The 16,673-nt window shown below is 30.3% G+C and overlaps 1 protein-coding gene across 1 annotated transcript in view; it reads right to left on the reverse strand.

Annotated features, from left to right (window-relative positions):
* The window catches only part of LOC145322203 (protein lev-9-like), a 51,257-nt gene extending 35,346 nt beyond the window's left edge, over positions 1-15,911 (reverse strand). Inside the window, exons 1-6 of the mRNA XM_080164047.1 lie at positions 15,814-15,911; positions 14,782-14,961; positions 7,875-7,938; positions 7,404-7,507; positions 4,986-5,083; positions 4,510-4,559 (exon numbers count right to left, since the gene is read on the reverse strand). Coding sequence (XP_080020173.1) covers positions 4,510-4,559; positions 4,986-5,083; positions 7,404-7,507; positions 7,875-7,938; positions 14,782-14,838 — 373 coding nt within the window. The 5' untranslated portion in view covers positions 14,839-14,961; positions 15,814-15,911. The remainder of the gene's footprint in view (positions 1-4,509; positions 4,560-4,985; positions 5,084-7,403; positions 7,508-7,874; positions 7,939-14,781; positions 14,962-15,813) is intronic.
* Between the last annotated feature and the right edge of the window lie 762 nt (positions 15,912-16,673).

Here is a 16,673-nt window from a genome sequence, read left to right on the forward strand (position 1 = left end):
TTAATGCTTGGAGGTTTAAAGTTAAAAATCAAAGTTTTGCTTGGATTTGTTTAATTTTATATGTCAAATTAAACATTTGAAGGCCTTTTGCTTGCCATACCATTTTGACCAAGGCCACAAATAGAAAAAAACGTCAATATTTGTCTGATATTCTCTTATGGTGTGCAATCCCTTCCGCATGCTTTAAAATCAGCATTAAGTTTCGTAATTTTTACTAAAATATAGCAGCGAAAAACGAACTAACAACGTGAGCCAAAGTAGGAAGGGTCGTTTTTTTATGTTAAAATATTATAAAGGTTCCTTCTAAAAGCCAGGCTTTTCTATAATAAGGGTTTGTTCCACACTACGTAGGTAACAGTTATCTGTTATCGTTATTTCAAGCTAAATTGTCCTATCGATTTAAACTGTTTAGTTAGGTACTATTTAGAAAGTGAAGCAACTCTATAATCGTTACCAGTCCGTACATCCATTATAATTATCAGTATAATAATCCTATACATTTGATTTTTGGAACGATGATTCTTAAGCTAACTTCTAATACTATAATCAAGTCGTAAAAATGTAAGTATGTTCTTATGTACACACGTTTGCAACAAATATATATACAAATTTGTTTATAGCTTTTGTTTAATATTCTGTTTCTCAAGTTTTGACACTCCACAAGTGTTAATGTTCGTATGTTCTGTTCTGCAGTTTGATTTTATTTTGTTATCCTTGTCTTTATAACATGTGCGGAAGTGAATATACAACAATATTCTTTTATTCCCCTTCAGACTTAAAGTTTAAAAGTATTAAAATTATTTTACACAAAGTTGGAAATATAAAATTAAAGTTATTCTTTGGAATTAATTAGTTCGAGAAATGGTTTCAGAACACAAAAATTAAAGATTGGTTACAACAGTTGGACAAAATTGTATAATTTTTAAATTCTATATATTCTAATATAACCACATGAAGTGTGTTCAATACGATCTTCCAAACAGCTAAATTTTTATAAAACTTCTTAGTAAATCTGGCTAGCTTCAGGCTACTTTGGTAAACAAAAACGTTTAAAACTTGTTTCTCCCCTTCAAAACCCCCTTCCGCTTTAAGATTTAACTAAAATTTTAATTTGTCTAAAAAAAAATATGAATTTTGTGCGGGAGCTAAAGATACAAGTACAATTGTTAACCTTCAACAGTCAGGTCTCTTTCTGGACCTTAATCAGTCAGGAGAAGGTGAAATATGAACGCCCCCCCCCCCCCCTATTAACTTAGCTCCTATATATGATTGCTTATATTTCATATTAGGATGTATTATTATTGGATATTTTAGTAGCATAAAATGCTTTGTTTAAATCAAAAAAAGAGTTGCTCTTTTCCTTGATGCCTAGTTTTGCTGGATTCCAGCGCCCGTAAGGATGAAGATCTTTCTCAAACACAAAATGAGATGAAAAAAAAACGCATTACAGGCTAAACTAACCTCTTGACTTAAAAGTCTATATTTTTTGGTAAAATACATAAAGAAATTTGCTGTCTTTTGTAGAATAATTTGTAAGTAGATTAACTTGTTGTTCAGGAATTGGTTGTACATACAATACTACCAACATTTATAAAAGGTATGAAAACAGATTAACATGCCTAATAATAAAAAAATGTGTACTCAAATGGAAATAGATAAAACAACAAATCTTAAATCTTAGGTTTCCTTACAGTAGAACAGATATATTTTATAACGTTTATAGGATTAATATAATGCCATTTTAAAACTTTCATTAAAGCAGAGGCGTGCACAGGGTCGTGTACGACGCACAATTGAAATCTTTAACACCCCCCACGCAGCCCAAATTGAGGAAGGCATGGGATCTAAAAAGTGCAATAAAAAGACAACAAGGATGGTGATTCTTTTTTGACATGACACCCCCTTTGACTATTTCAGATGGGTTTAGGGGGGTTGGATTCCTCTAACTTACATAAAAATGTGCTTTATGCCAAAAATAATTGGTGGTATTTAAAATAGTTTATGTTTATTGCTCAGGGTCTTACTGTTAGCCTGTCAATAAAACAGTAAATGTGCAATTTGAACTAACTTTAATCATAAATAGATATGGATAAGCTAGAGTAGTCCTTAGTATCTACTATTATTTTATGCTTAAATATTAGGCCATGATATTTAAAAAAAATAATGGTACTTGCTTGTGAAATCATTTGCAGTTTTGTATGCAAACTCTACAAGGACATTACAAGGTGGGAGAAACAAGGAAATAGATGTTGAAAAAGGGAGGACAATTATCATGAACATGGCTTTCCTCAAGGCATTCAAGAATGTTATACTTTTATCAATATAGTTAAATCATTGATGTATTCTTATTTTTAAGAAAAGTAACAGGGTGTTCATTTGTTCTTTTGGTTTAATATGGAAAAAGTTGTCCACTCTGAATCATAAGACAATTGATTTTTTTGTTTATTAAATTTGGACCTTTCAAATAAAAATAAAATGTTTGAATAAACTGTTTTGATCACTAGATGTGCAATTATTTTTAGAGAGTTTCTATCCAATTTAAAGATAGGTTGAAAGAATATCAAAAGATCCCGTATAAATGATAAAATTTTTGTCAAAGTCAAGCTATTGGTCTATTTTGGTGGCATGTAAAATTGTCTTGATCTTTTTAAGGAGCGGTGTGTGAAGTAAGTAAAGGGAGGGGGAGGACATCAATATTGGAAAAAGTAAAGTTGATGGAGACATAAGTCTCTCAACGACATAGTCCAATACTTAAAAAGTTTCAATAACAGTGTTGATAAATACCAATCTATAAGGGAAAATTTACAACAAAAAAGTTTTATTAAGTATAATGATAATTATGAAATTTGATTATTTGCTGTACATTCATGGCTTTTAAAACAATTGAAAGAATATTGTTTATAAAAGTAAGTTTCAATTCTTTTTAATGTTTAAGGGATGGTTCAACCCATAGGATTTTTAATTTCATTTCTTACCCCTCTAAAAATTTAATTGGAACAAATTCTATTGTTAAAGGCGCATTTAAAACAATAAAAAATCCATTTTATGTATCAAGCTATTTACAGATTTCTCTTGCAAAATGTAAGGAAAATTCAGTTTCCACATCTTTTTAAGTATCGAGCTGACTTTAAGAAGTAATGGTACTAGCGTAATGCAATGAAAATCTACTTTCCTCAACTTTTTAAAACTTTATTCTTGACTAAGGAATATTTGATTATCATTGTGGCTAAATTATCAAAGAAAGATAAATGCAATGATATTTGAAACTTTTTTTTGTAAAGGAAAATCATTATTAAACAAAATGGTAAAACAAGCCAATTGTTATTAGCAGTTGCAAGTTAAGAACCCCTCCCCCCGCTATTTAGTTTAGAGTTTAAAGTGAACGATCTCCAATTAGCCTTGATTCATATTTCTAATATACACTACAAATTTTCGGAGCTAGATTCAAAATTATAATCCATGTATGGGAAAAATAGTTTTTTTTACAGATATAATTTTTTTTAGTTAAGTTTAATAGTTTAGACAGTATTTTTAAGTAGCAGGGCTGCTTTAGAATAAGGTATTAAAAAGTATTTAAAAATAAAATTGTACGTGGAAGCTCTCTATAGTACTTATAAAAATGACGTCATCAAAAACAAATGACTCATAATGGACCAATACACATGACTAAATTACCAATGACAGGCCAGTGTACATTTTAATTGACCAATGATAGGCCAGTATGACGTCATTTTTCTTCTACATATATGTTCTCTCTGTCAAACACACAATAGACTTTTTTATTCTCATTTGAAATCACTTAAATGGAAAAATATACTATTATAATATAAATTATAGTTTGCTTGTTATTATTGCGCTACATCAAACATATTTGTCCTTGCTCAACTAACTTTATTTATCTAATCTATAAACCATATCCCTTTTCCCTGATAAAACAACAAAACAGAATGAAAAATAGAATTGATCAATGGTCATGAACTTTACATCAATTTCTTTATTATATTGTTGTTAAAAAAAATGTTATTTTTTATTGTCAGAACATTAAGTACTTTTATATTTTGTTATTTCATATCAAATTCTGAAAAAAAGAAAATAGCTCTACACTTCAATGCTATTAAATCTTTTTGGTTATTACTTATGACTTTAACAAAGCGTTTAACAATAAAATACAAACCAAAACATATAAAGTAAACCAAAAAAAGATGTCTATGCCAGTTCTAGGTTCCAGGTAAGATTCTTCTCAAATTAGGATTAGACTTAACCTCAAAAGGATGGAAATTTTTTTGTCTATCTCGGAACCAAATCTTGCTAATTAAGGGCAGAAAATTAACTCTTTGATTGCACATCATTGTTAATTAATTGTTAATTGTTAAAGTTCTGACTGTAATGGTATTGAGTTGATCCTGTTTTGACATATTTGGTTATAATTTAGTTTTTAGTCAAAATTTGAACTTAAGAAATACCCGGTGAGGATGGCTTGATGTTTTCAATTAGCAAGAAATCACTTACCAACATCATAAACAGCTTGAGGTGAATTAAACCAGTTTGAGGCACTTGTCCTAAAGTTAAACAAGATTAGTGGCATGAAAATTTTAAAAAATATTGCTGTCCTTTCGAGTATAGACATACCAACCCCACAGAACGTCTATAAATGATTTTTTCTTAAACTTTAGGCTAAAAAGATTGAAAATCCGAATTTAAATAAGTTGCACAACATTTCATAAAGACAGACACACAAACGTTCTACTATTTTGGCAGTTATTTATCTAATCGATACATAGAATATTCGCATGGAATAGTTATTTATCGCAAGGTATTATTTTTTGTTAGCCTAGAGGGGTCGAAAAATTTCTATTAAGTTAATATAAATCAGATGAAAAATTGCCAAGAATCGCAAAATATCAAATAGACAGACACACATTGAAGTTTCATGATTAAATTTCAAAAAGGTACACACATTTTGAAAGATAATTGAAGCAAATTACCTGTTAACAATTAGAACACAAAAAAGCACAATAAGTGTCATACAAAGAAAAATGGCACCATAATAAATATTTTCCCGGATACCAAACTCACCAATCACCTGAAAAATAAAAAAAATTAGTTCCTCTTAAAATGGATGTAGAATATACGTGGATATTATGACAGGGGAAAAATTGGCGTCAATTTAGGTTACTATTTAGCCTTTCATTTACTGGCCAGTTTGTTTAATGTTTATCCAGTAGGAATGGAGTAAAGGGGGTGGAGGTGGGGAATCTTTTTTTAGCCCGCTACAAGATTCACTTTATTAGAGAACATACTAATCTGGTGTAAGATTCAAGTAATATTAAATCCACTATGTGACATTACTTCTATTTTTCTATAGATCATTCGTCTCGTGAAAGCAAAAATTAATGATCTTGAATGTGATAATTAAAAATTAGATTTGTTTCAAATAGTTCATTCAGTATTTTGGTGAAAACAAAAATGAATAAGTTTACAAAAATAATTTCTAGATTAAAATCACCTCTATGAACTAAAATAAACAACCCTTTAACTTAACCGACAGACAAAAAAGACAGAAGGTCGAACAGAAAAATCGAGGAACTGCTTTAAAAATGACGTTAACCCGACTTTATTGTGTCATTAAATAATTTTTCTTTTAACCATTTAAACTAAATGGGAGAAATATTACAGAACATATCATTTCGTTTGTGACATATTGTATTAACTAACAAGAACTTTATAATCTCGGTTACTAAGGTTGAAAAAGAATATCTCATGTTGGTATGATCTTCGAGACAGTCAATATTAATTGGAAAGATCCCAGTTATTGCAAAGAGGACCCTTTTAAACACCCAACCACACAACAATCCTCTAAGTACTACTGCTGTAACACGCGACATTAGGTAAAATCCAATAAAATTTCTTAGGCTGTCCTTGGAACTAGATATTAAAAATCTTATTATTATAAAAGACTATGTAAGGCTAAAATCAACCCAACTCCTATTGACTCAAAATAAAACCTTGCCGGGTCTTGTCAAAAGTTAAAAGGGCCGAGTGTGGGGGCCCATGCATTATAAGTAAAAATGTTTAGAATATTTCTACTGATGCTAAGTCATAGATGTAAAGAATTTTAGAGAACTCTCGTAAATTAGAACATTTATAGGATCCATAGAAAAAGGTCGCGCAATAAAAGAATTGTTTTCATTTAACAATATACCCACGTTTCAGTTAAATTAGACTAATTATGCCATATGACAATATGTACAAATCTTCAAGAGTCAACTCGTAAAAGGATAACAAGTATATTTTAATTTTTAAAAAAGCATATCAATTAAAAGTTAGAACTGGGTGGTTAGCTAGGTTAAATGGTCCGATTTAAATTTAATGGATATTTCCTTTTAATTAATTAATTGAATTACAGAGCTTTAGTTCTGGATTTGACATCATCATAAAGGATACAGGGATATTGCAAGATAATCTAATCTTTTTCCCTGAAAAAAGGTGGATTTGCCTTTGTCTATATGAATAAAGTATATCAATAAGGATCATAAACGGCTTCCCTGATATGTACACAATTCTCAGGAATGCTTAGTATATACTTAGGACAGTTTGAAGCTATTTTGCGAGGGTGTAGATAAGTGTAACATTAATAAGAGCAGATTTCATAATAAAGAAAATAAAGGGAGAGAATAAGCAAAAACTCAAAGAAAATCACGAAATTAAAAATAAATTGTTTCCCTACTCAAATGCGGGAAAAATGGTTTAGAGTAGATGAAAATTTTATATGAAAATCTTCAAAAACAGCTGAGAAAATAGCGGTACGGACTACCTAACTGACGGACAGACAAAGTAAAAAATCAATTTTGTATATAATTAAAATAAAAATGTTTAATTTAAAATATGAAACAGTTTGTATAAATTAAATTAATATTTTCTATTAAAGAGGAATGGTTTGTAGAAATGTACACTTATATAACCATTGGAAAAATAATTTCATTAGACGTACATACATATATGAATATATTTAATTAAATAAATCAATTATTATATGAAAGAGAAATAACATGGCTATATATTAAAAGCGAAAGTTGGTCCATACGTCTGTCCGTAAGTCCAAAACCGACGGAAAGCTCTATCGTTAATTTAAACAAGTTAAAACTGCCCTATCGATATCGTAATTTTTTATTTCTGCAACAATTAGGCACGATTTGAAAGTCAAAAATATATAAGCATTCCTCAACGAGTATCCTGTATTTAATAAATTTATACGTGAGCTGCTGTGAACTAACCCTGTAGGACTACCCAGTTCCCAATACAATAATAATCAAACAAATGAAAAACTAACCGCCCCCCTTATTTTTAAAAATAGGGGGTATCAGTACTCAACATGGTACTTTGTGTGAAATATACATTCTCACCTTATAAAGGTTGTTAACAAACTGTTGGTATCTGGTTGTTTTGGGTCGGGTATTTAGGTTGTACGCAGGGTTGGCCGTCACGGCCCCTGCGGGGTCGTCATGCGCTGAAATAAAACATTGGTTAGGTACAGCAATGTTTTCTATAAAATAAGGCATATAAGGTCTGTCCATGGCTAGTCTTACATGTGGTGCTTAGACTTACAAGGATGGAGAATAAAAGGGTGTTTACCCTCCTCAAACCTTAAAACTCTTCATGTTTATCCCCACAAATTTAAAAAAAATACATTAGATTCCTTTGAAACCTTTGCAACCTCTCATTTACCCCCCTTTAAATAAAAAGCTTGGACGTCCTTGTACCTGTGACAAGGTCAGGTTCACAGGTGTCCGTCTGTCCATGGCTATTCATACCTTTGACAAGGTCAGGTTTACAGGTGAACTCTTGGCTGTCCGTCTGTCCATGGCTATTCATACCTGTGACAAGGTCAGGTTTACAGGTGAACTCTTGGCTGCTGAAACTTGACGTCAACAGTTCCTCCTATAAAAAATCATTTGTATGAAAAACATGAAAAAAGTTTTGGTTTACAAATGTTTTCGTCTTTCTTTCTTAAATAGCAGCCGAGAAATTTTTGTTTTCCCCCTATTCGAGACAGACAGACGGACGGGCAGAGAAACGGACGCACGAAGGACAGATGGAGGGACATAGAATTATAGAGTAGCTTAGCTACCAAAAAGCACATTTTGTATATAAAAGTTGTTTACTTAAAATATGTACAGAAAGGTCTAGAATAAATTTGTGAAATTAATCATGGTGGCCTTCTATTCATCTTGGGAGGTTTGTAACAGAAGAAATAAAGATTTGTGTTTTTAAAATCTAAAATCTAAGCATTAGCTTTCGTTATTATCTAAGAATTATTGCCTTATTGAGTTGAATCCCAAAACCCATTTAAAAAAAAATTAGATTAAAAAAAAGTAAACCACCCTCAAAAACCTCATTTTTTTATATTAGTTTAAAATTTTTTTTTTGGGGGGGTGGGTAATTTTTTTCCAGCGGCGATTTATCTTGGGAGGATGTTGGTACCTCCCTTATTAACAAACAGACATCCTGTTACTTTATCATAAGGATTTATATATATATATATATATTTATAATTTTAATGTAGACTTTTCTCTCTCTTCAATTTATATAAGATTGAAAACCAGTGTAAGCAAACTGAAATTTAAAGATAAAGATTTGAAAAGATTTTGCTGACGATTCAAAAACAAAATTTTTACAATTGTTATTTTTTTGTAAGTGGTTTCTGAAAATACAAAAATATTTTTTTCTCTGAAACTCAAATTCTATTTCATATACATTTTTGTAATAAAATTATATTTAAGCTTTCATAATTGATATAATGCGATAACATCAAAAAAAGCGATAACATTAAAAAAATCCGTAAAAAAAAATATTAATACATTTACATCTTTGCTTTTAAACTTTACTTGCTTTTAAAGCAGAATATAACCCTGAGACTGTGGAAGAACATTATTTATTATTTGACCAATACGATATTAAACAAAAATGATTAAGTTAGGCAAAACCAAACCCTTGTTACACTGAAAAGACTAAAACTTTTTTTTAGCAAAATTGACCATCATTTTTTCGGAGGTGATGGACCAATCAGAATTTCTTGAAATGTGCATTTAAAAAATAAGTTCTTCCTGTAATACTTTTCTACCTTCCTTCAATAAAGGAAGTTTAACAATAATGAGAAAATCCTCTAAATTTGAAGAGGATCATCCATAGTTCATACCCATCTAATTTTTATAAAGGAAATAGTAACAACGATTATTACATGCTTAATTATGAAATATATAAGTATAGAAGAGGTTTGCATTTAAAAATATTGTTCTACTTATGGTCTGTCTTTTATTAATTTACGGAGCTTGTGGTTTTAATAATTATTACCCAAAAATATGAAATAGGGAGGGAAGGTTTGATGGGAAAATAAGTGAATCTGCCACAATAAGTGCATTAAACCAATTATGGGACAACATGGCCATATTTAAACAAAATACAACTCGGGACGGTTTATGCTTCCATGAAAAAATGTACCAGCACATTTTTGGAGAATTTTTATATTTGATATTTGATAAGCATTGATTTTGTGCAATAAAGTAATAAAAAAGCAAAATGTATTTTTGTTATCCTTCAATTGCATTTTTTTCTGAAATGGATAGAGGAAAGCTTGGAATTATTTTTGGTTAAGTCTCTTTGGAATGGCAGGTGTCTCACTATGATACACATTTTAGTCAGAGATTTTAAGGGATAAGACAATGGCTGATAAATTTATATGTATAAAATTCCCCAATAATGATACAAAAAAATAAGTGGTTGAAATATTGGACACTCAACTTAAAAAAAACAATTAAAATTCAATAAAGTCCCCAAAGTTGGAGAGCCAACGAATAAACAACGTAGTTATAAACTTTGGAGACTAGTGTTATAAACAGACCAATGTCCCCCTCCCCTCCCAGCGTTTTAGTGCTTGTGCTTTAAATGAATGGTAATCACATGTATATGTATGTTGCTTCCCTGAAAAGTACTTCTTTTGCTTCAAACTAAACAAACCTTACAATCTTATATATATATATTTTTGAAATTACTGTTAAGTTGTTGGATGAATGGTTTGGTTAGATGATCCACCAATATTGCTCAACAAATCAACCAAAAATTTTATTAAAATTATAATAAGATTAAAAATCATCAAATTTACTCTTATCCAGTGCAAATTATTAAATCTCCTTTATGTAAACTATCAATATATAACCTAATGATTTAGAAAATTAACTAAATTTAATTTTGATTAGAAGTAAATTTATGTACTTGAAATACTCCAAATTAACTTTTTAAATTCTAAAAATATTTTTTGTTTTGAATGAGCCAAGATAATATGATTTTACTTGGAAAAATGCAAATATCAAATTGTGTTTGTTTTCATTTGGTGACATAAAAAACGTGATCTCAATTGCAAAAGATGGACCTAGCAAATAAACAATCAGCAGAAACTTAATCGGTTTAATTTTTTCAGTATGTTTGAATTTGATGCGATTTTATCACTACTTTTATCACAAATTTCTCCTAAAGGTGCAGGGCCTTTTTTCCTTTTTTTGCAATTAAAAAAAAAGATATTAAAAAAATAATTAAAGAAAAAAAAATTAAAACTTTAAAGTAGAAAAAAGATATTTTTTGGAGGAGGGGTTACACCCCCTGAAAGAAAGCTTAAAAGCACCAGTATGTAGAAGCACAGATTTATTGATTCAGCGGTTACCGAGAACTTAGGTTTCAGATAGACAGACAGATAGACATTTCTTACACTCAACCCTTACAGTATACTAAAATTTTTGTATAGAAAAAGCATAATATAACACCCATAAATACATACACAGCCATGAACTACAACTGACGGTTGTTCTTCTGTCAGTTACAAAAAAGTATTATGAAATAGAAAATAAATTGTTTACCAAATACAAGGTATTTAATTCAATTTTGAGGATATTTTGCAATTTAATTTGTCTCTAATTTACATCATACTATGTTTAAAAAAACAAAGAAAAATTAAGCAAATCTTTAATTATAAACTACCTTACACTATAGTTTTATATACAATAAAGAATTATACATAATATTATAATAAAAACATAATATACCTAAAATAAAATCATTATTCTACCATTAACAGTGTAATTTCTACACGATGTAAGTATTAATTACGGCAATAAAAATTAATTTTTCGCTCATTTAGTGGATTACATGAAAAACATACTTTATACAACAACTTTTATTATTTGAATTAATCTTTATGGTATCAAGTTTTGGTTAGACGGGTTTTTATGACTTCTTTCTAAGTAACGCAACTAATTTTTTACTGAGGTCTGCTCACACGTCTAAGTACATATAGTATAGAAAAAAACTGTAACTTTCCTGGTCTAAAGTAATAAGATGTACCGTTAACTGTTTGTGTGTCTGTAACTTTAGATCTTGCTAACAGCTAGACTAATATAGTTGTCATATTCAAATAGGCTTTTCCGAAAATCCAGGTTAGGTTGATAAATGAAGGGTACCTCCAACCTTCCAATGGAAATCCCCCCTAAAATGAAGGGTCGACTCCCTCTTCCCTTAAGTGCCCTACTAATTTTTAAAATTTTGTTCCTACGCTACATGCATGTTTCTTATACACTGACTTGCAGGATAACCTTTACAAGTCCTAGTTATATAATAGAAGCGCTTCCTAAATACAAATATTATTTAAGTTTTAATTCAGAACTTGATTTAATATTCAAAAACGAATAAAAATTTTGAGAGTATTTAAAAATGTATGCCATTTCAAAACTTAGCTTGGGAAAAGTTTAACTTTAAGTTATATTTATTTTATTTCCTTTTCAAAATTTTGTTTCTTCGATTAGATTTTGTTTTAAAAGAGAACCTTTTATATGTATGTAAGTTTGTACACGAAAAACCTAAAACTTCAAACTGGTAATAATATGTTATTGAAATATTAAGTAAAAGATTAGAGTGGACAGGCTATATGTTCAGTGTGAGGACCCTGTGTCGACTTTAAATTGGGTAAATATCAGCCAATAGCGTCAGAAATATTAACACAGCCAAGTCGCTTCAAAAGAGCAGAAAACATTTTGCTATCATACGACCACTGGAACCAGGTTTTTGTATGGGTAATACATCTATACTTATACATTTATTATTTAAATAACAAAAAAATCTGTTTGACCTCTTTACTTTGAAATATTTTGAAATTCTGTTTCAAATTCGGAAACAAAAATGATTCAAGTTCTTATTCCCTCTTGTTTTTTTGTCTAAAGACTTTAATTAGTTTTTCAAGTTTTTCAAATTAAGGCTGTTTTCTACATTTAGGGTGTGTCCGTCCGTCCATAATTTTCGTAATTTTCAGCAAATAAAAATATATACAAATATTAAAATATTAAACAATGACAAACAAGACAGAGGAAAGGACACCCCCCCCCCCCCCCCCACAAACCTTGAAAACCCTCATTTTATGGATTTTATTACTTATGGATGTTATCATTATTGTTTAAATTAAGTTGGCTCTACGCATAATTGTGAATTAAAGCAAAGTCTATTAACCTACTAGGCATAAATTTTTAAACACTAATCATGGCACTTAAAACAAGGATAACAACATCCCGTACAAGTAGAGTTTATAAGTAAATAAGAAAGAAGCTATTGATTAATTATTAACAAGAGATTATTGATTAATGTGTCTATAATAAATGTATAAGTATAGATGTAATATAATCCAGACAACTACCTAGCCCAAATGGTGGAGACCCTTTTCTGCCAACAAATAGCTTTCTTTGTTTATATTCAAAGAGTTATATATAGCTCATTCCCCCTCTATTCTTTTATTCTAATGTGTCTATCAATGGTTTAACAAAATTGTAAGTAAATTTAAGTAATATTTATTGACAGTTTGACTTTAGACTAGCGTTTGACTATAGCAAATAGGCTATAATTACGTTTTCGTATTCGTTGGCGCTTAACAACTTTGGGGACTTTTTTTGAATTTTGAATAGTTGCCTCATTATTTTTAGTGTCCAAACATTTCAACCACTAATTATAATCTGAAACATTGGTAATTTTGGGTTTCATCATTTGGGATGTACATCAATTTATCGGTCATTGTCTTATCCCTTTAGATCCTTGGTAAGAACATTTTCAATATACAATCTCATTGTGGCGGACGTAGAACGAAAGAAGGTATTTAAATCTGTTCTAGTTAAATAAATTATTTGAAATTTGCAAAGAAAAAATAAAAAAAAAGGTAAAGCAAAAATGCGCAACGCGACCATATTTTGCTTCAATTTCCACAAAGATATGAATCTAATGTCAATGAAAAATGACGAAGGTGGAAAAAGTGGGGGATGGGGGATCGTAGAGATAAAATAATGGTATGATAAAAAGAAAGAAAAGGCGGAACAATAAGAGAGGGGAAATACATTATAATAGAAAGAGAGGAAAGGTGGAGTGGAAAAAGAAGAGAGAGAGGGGGGAGGGGGAGAGATTGCAGCAAAACTTATTCCAAGGTTGGTTTTGTGAACAGGGATTCAGGGATAGGACAATGGTCAATAAATTAATATAAATTTCAAATAATGATAAACAAAATTACCCCTTCTTTTAAACAAAAATATTGGTTGAAAAGTTTGGACACTAGTTTTGAATTATACATCACAAATAACTTAAAGTACCCAAATTTTGCTAGCCAACGAATAAAATGAAGTACTTGGATGCCAGTGTATTTTACAGTCCAATGTCCCACCCCTCCCTGGTTGTGGTATGCATAGATACAAATAAACATTCGCAAATTCAACACAAAAAGTTTTTTGTATATTAAAGTAAGAGCCCGATTAGAAGTTAAAGGTTTAACAAGTAGAATTGTTAGTAGCATAGCTACTCTATGTCTAGTGTATGTATTCATGTCTATATATCTCTGCTTATCATTTGTTCTTTTTTCATCCAAACTAATGTTTATTTCAATGCTTTGTCATTTTAAGAACCAAATTGTCCTTGTTGTGTGTATATAAGTAAAGCACGGTAGTTTGATCTATGAATCTTTTAAATCATTCTTGCCTACGAATCTGCATTGACGGACATAAAAAAATATTCATCAGGTTTAACTAGAAATTGAAATGTTAAAACTTATTTGAAAAAATACTTGTTTAAGAATATGAAATTCAAAAAATATACAAAACAATGCTAGATATTTGTAGAATATTTCTTTCTTTCTGAGGTAAAATGGCATTGGCATGGGGGGCGAGCTGAAATACTTTAAACATACAAAATCATTTATAAAAAGGTTAAACTCTGAAGTAAATAAAAATATAATCCCTCCAATTTAAAAATCAAAACAATAATATCTATGAATTTGACAAACAATCGTTATTAAGTTTCACAATAGAGACAAGAATGACAACATCCATAAAATCAAAGCTAATGAAATATAAGACAGTAAGACAAACGAACATTAGCAATTACAGAGAGACATCTTTTTTTTTATTTTTGAATATCATTTATTTATAGTAATTCTGTATGGACATACTTACATTTAAAGACTTACTTACAGAGATGTTTTGATCCTTATTATCATAGGAATAAACATTCCAAGAATCAAATAAATTAAAAAAAATTGTTGTCCGTAAAGCCAAACTATAGAGTTGTAATTGACTGTTACAGGAATAATATAACAAAATTTGAATTTGATAGGAAGAAATTCTCAAATTTGCCTAAATTTTTATTAAAACTATTCGATACATACAGACTGGCGTTTATTGTAGAGAAGCTTCGTTACTAAAAATAACTTACATGTAGTCCACCCACCGAGACTGGCGAAGACACAGTTTTATTGCAAATATTTGGCATCCTCGTGCGGGTAAATGTCGTCGTTGTATTTCAATCACAAAATTGTTCTTGTTATATTTCTCGACAGAGAAAAATAAATCCACCAAAATTATTTGAGGGAATCCTCCAATTTTAATCGTTCACCTAGATAATAAAAATGAAGGATTGAATCAAGTCAGATATAAGAATAGATGTAGAATATACGTGGGTATTATGACAAACGAAATAATATTTTCGTAAATTTAGCTTATAACATTGAACTTATTCATCAAGTAATAGGGGACGGAATGAGGTAAAGGGGGGGAATTTCAGCCTGTTGCAAGATTTATTAGATCCAAGTAATAATTTATCCATTGATTTACGACGCAACGGAAGGGCTATAAAACAACTGAACGCAAAATAAACGTTCGCTCAAAATTAAACCAAGCACAACAAGGTATATACAAATAATACGGTTTATAAAAGATCCAATTATGCACGGAAAGCTTCCCGTGCACATAAATGAAAGACAAAGAATGAGTTTACACTCATTAATGCTTCCTGTACATTATTCGGTCTTGGTTTCAGTCTTTCAGAATATTTGTACAATATTGGTTCTAGTTATAAAATAATAAGTGCGATGAGTCGCTTAGCAGTATACAGGTTGTAAAATTAATTCAAATGGCTGTATTATCGACTTGATCCAAAGGTTTTATTAGAAAGTAAGTTAAAAGAAAACTTTTTATTAGATTTATAAAGTCTATAGGATAATAAAAACCGAATAAGCTTCACTTCATTAAGACTTGTAAAATGTTTTTAGTTTTTAGGACTCTAGGGGCACTTGAGGGTGGGAAGAAAAAGTCACCACCCTCCCCACACCTTCAATTTCAGTTTTAAAAAGAAAAAGTAAAAAACTTTTCAGGGGGTTTTAATATTTTTTGGGGCGATTTTTCTTGGGAGGCAGAGATCTTTTTACTGTTTTATAAGGATGATTTTAACATAAAACTAGATTTTTACCTTTATTTTACATTTTTGTTTTCTTTAGTGGACTTGAAAATTCTTTGAGAATTCAGCCATCGTTGTATTTAATTTTGGTATACATTTAGTAGCTTTCTGAAATATAAATTTAATTAATTATTTTTTGGTCAAAATGAAACCGGATGTTACAACAAAACATGCATAAAATAAAAAAACTAAAAAAACCTGCAAAAATTTGTAAACTTTGCGTAAAAATGGCTCAATGCTAAATAGTTTTACTTTTAATTAGCCTAATTCTAAACTTTATAACATTTGATAACATTGCCTTGTGCTCACACCCTCCCTTGGTTCTATCAAAACTTTCTCATTGGATGTCCCATAGAGTAGTGGTTAGGAAAATCCGAGTTCAAGTCCCCTCATAGATATTGCACTTGGATGACAAAAGCTGTTGCAATTTGTCAGAATATAATCATGCAACCTTCCCTGAGATGCCCTTAGGTTGTAAGGATGGAGATTTGTAGGAAGTTAGGATCCTACCTATCAAGCAACTGTAATCGTGCTTTCCCTCATCCATGCTCCTCATTCATATGAGAGTGGTCATTAATTAGGGTGGCTTAATATGGAACACCTGCCAAAACTCTAGGCCAGGGTGATGTAATAATTGAGTAGCTTTCAAGAGAATTGCGGGTCAGCTTGTAATGTAACATAGAATACACCCAGCTGTACGCAAAGCTTACCGATCTAGGATTAGCTTAAGGATACTCACTTCCAATCTCCTCGTGCATCTGAATCCTAACTTCAGAGAATCAAGGCTACTTACATACATAACAAAACTTTCTTTACAAAACCCCAAAAAATACCAATTAGGTTTTAAACCGAGGATCATATGGATTGACGAC

The sequence above is a fragment of the Acartia tonsa genome, chromosome 6 (assembly GCF_053477335.1).
Source record: "Acartia tonsa isolate MP-2025a chromosome 6, ASM5347733v1, whole genome shotgun sequence".
NCBI classification, from domain to species: Eukaryota; Metazoa; Arthropoda; class Copepoda; order Calanoida; family Acartiidae; genus Acartia; species Acartia tonsa.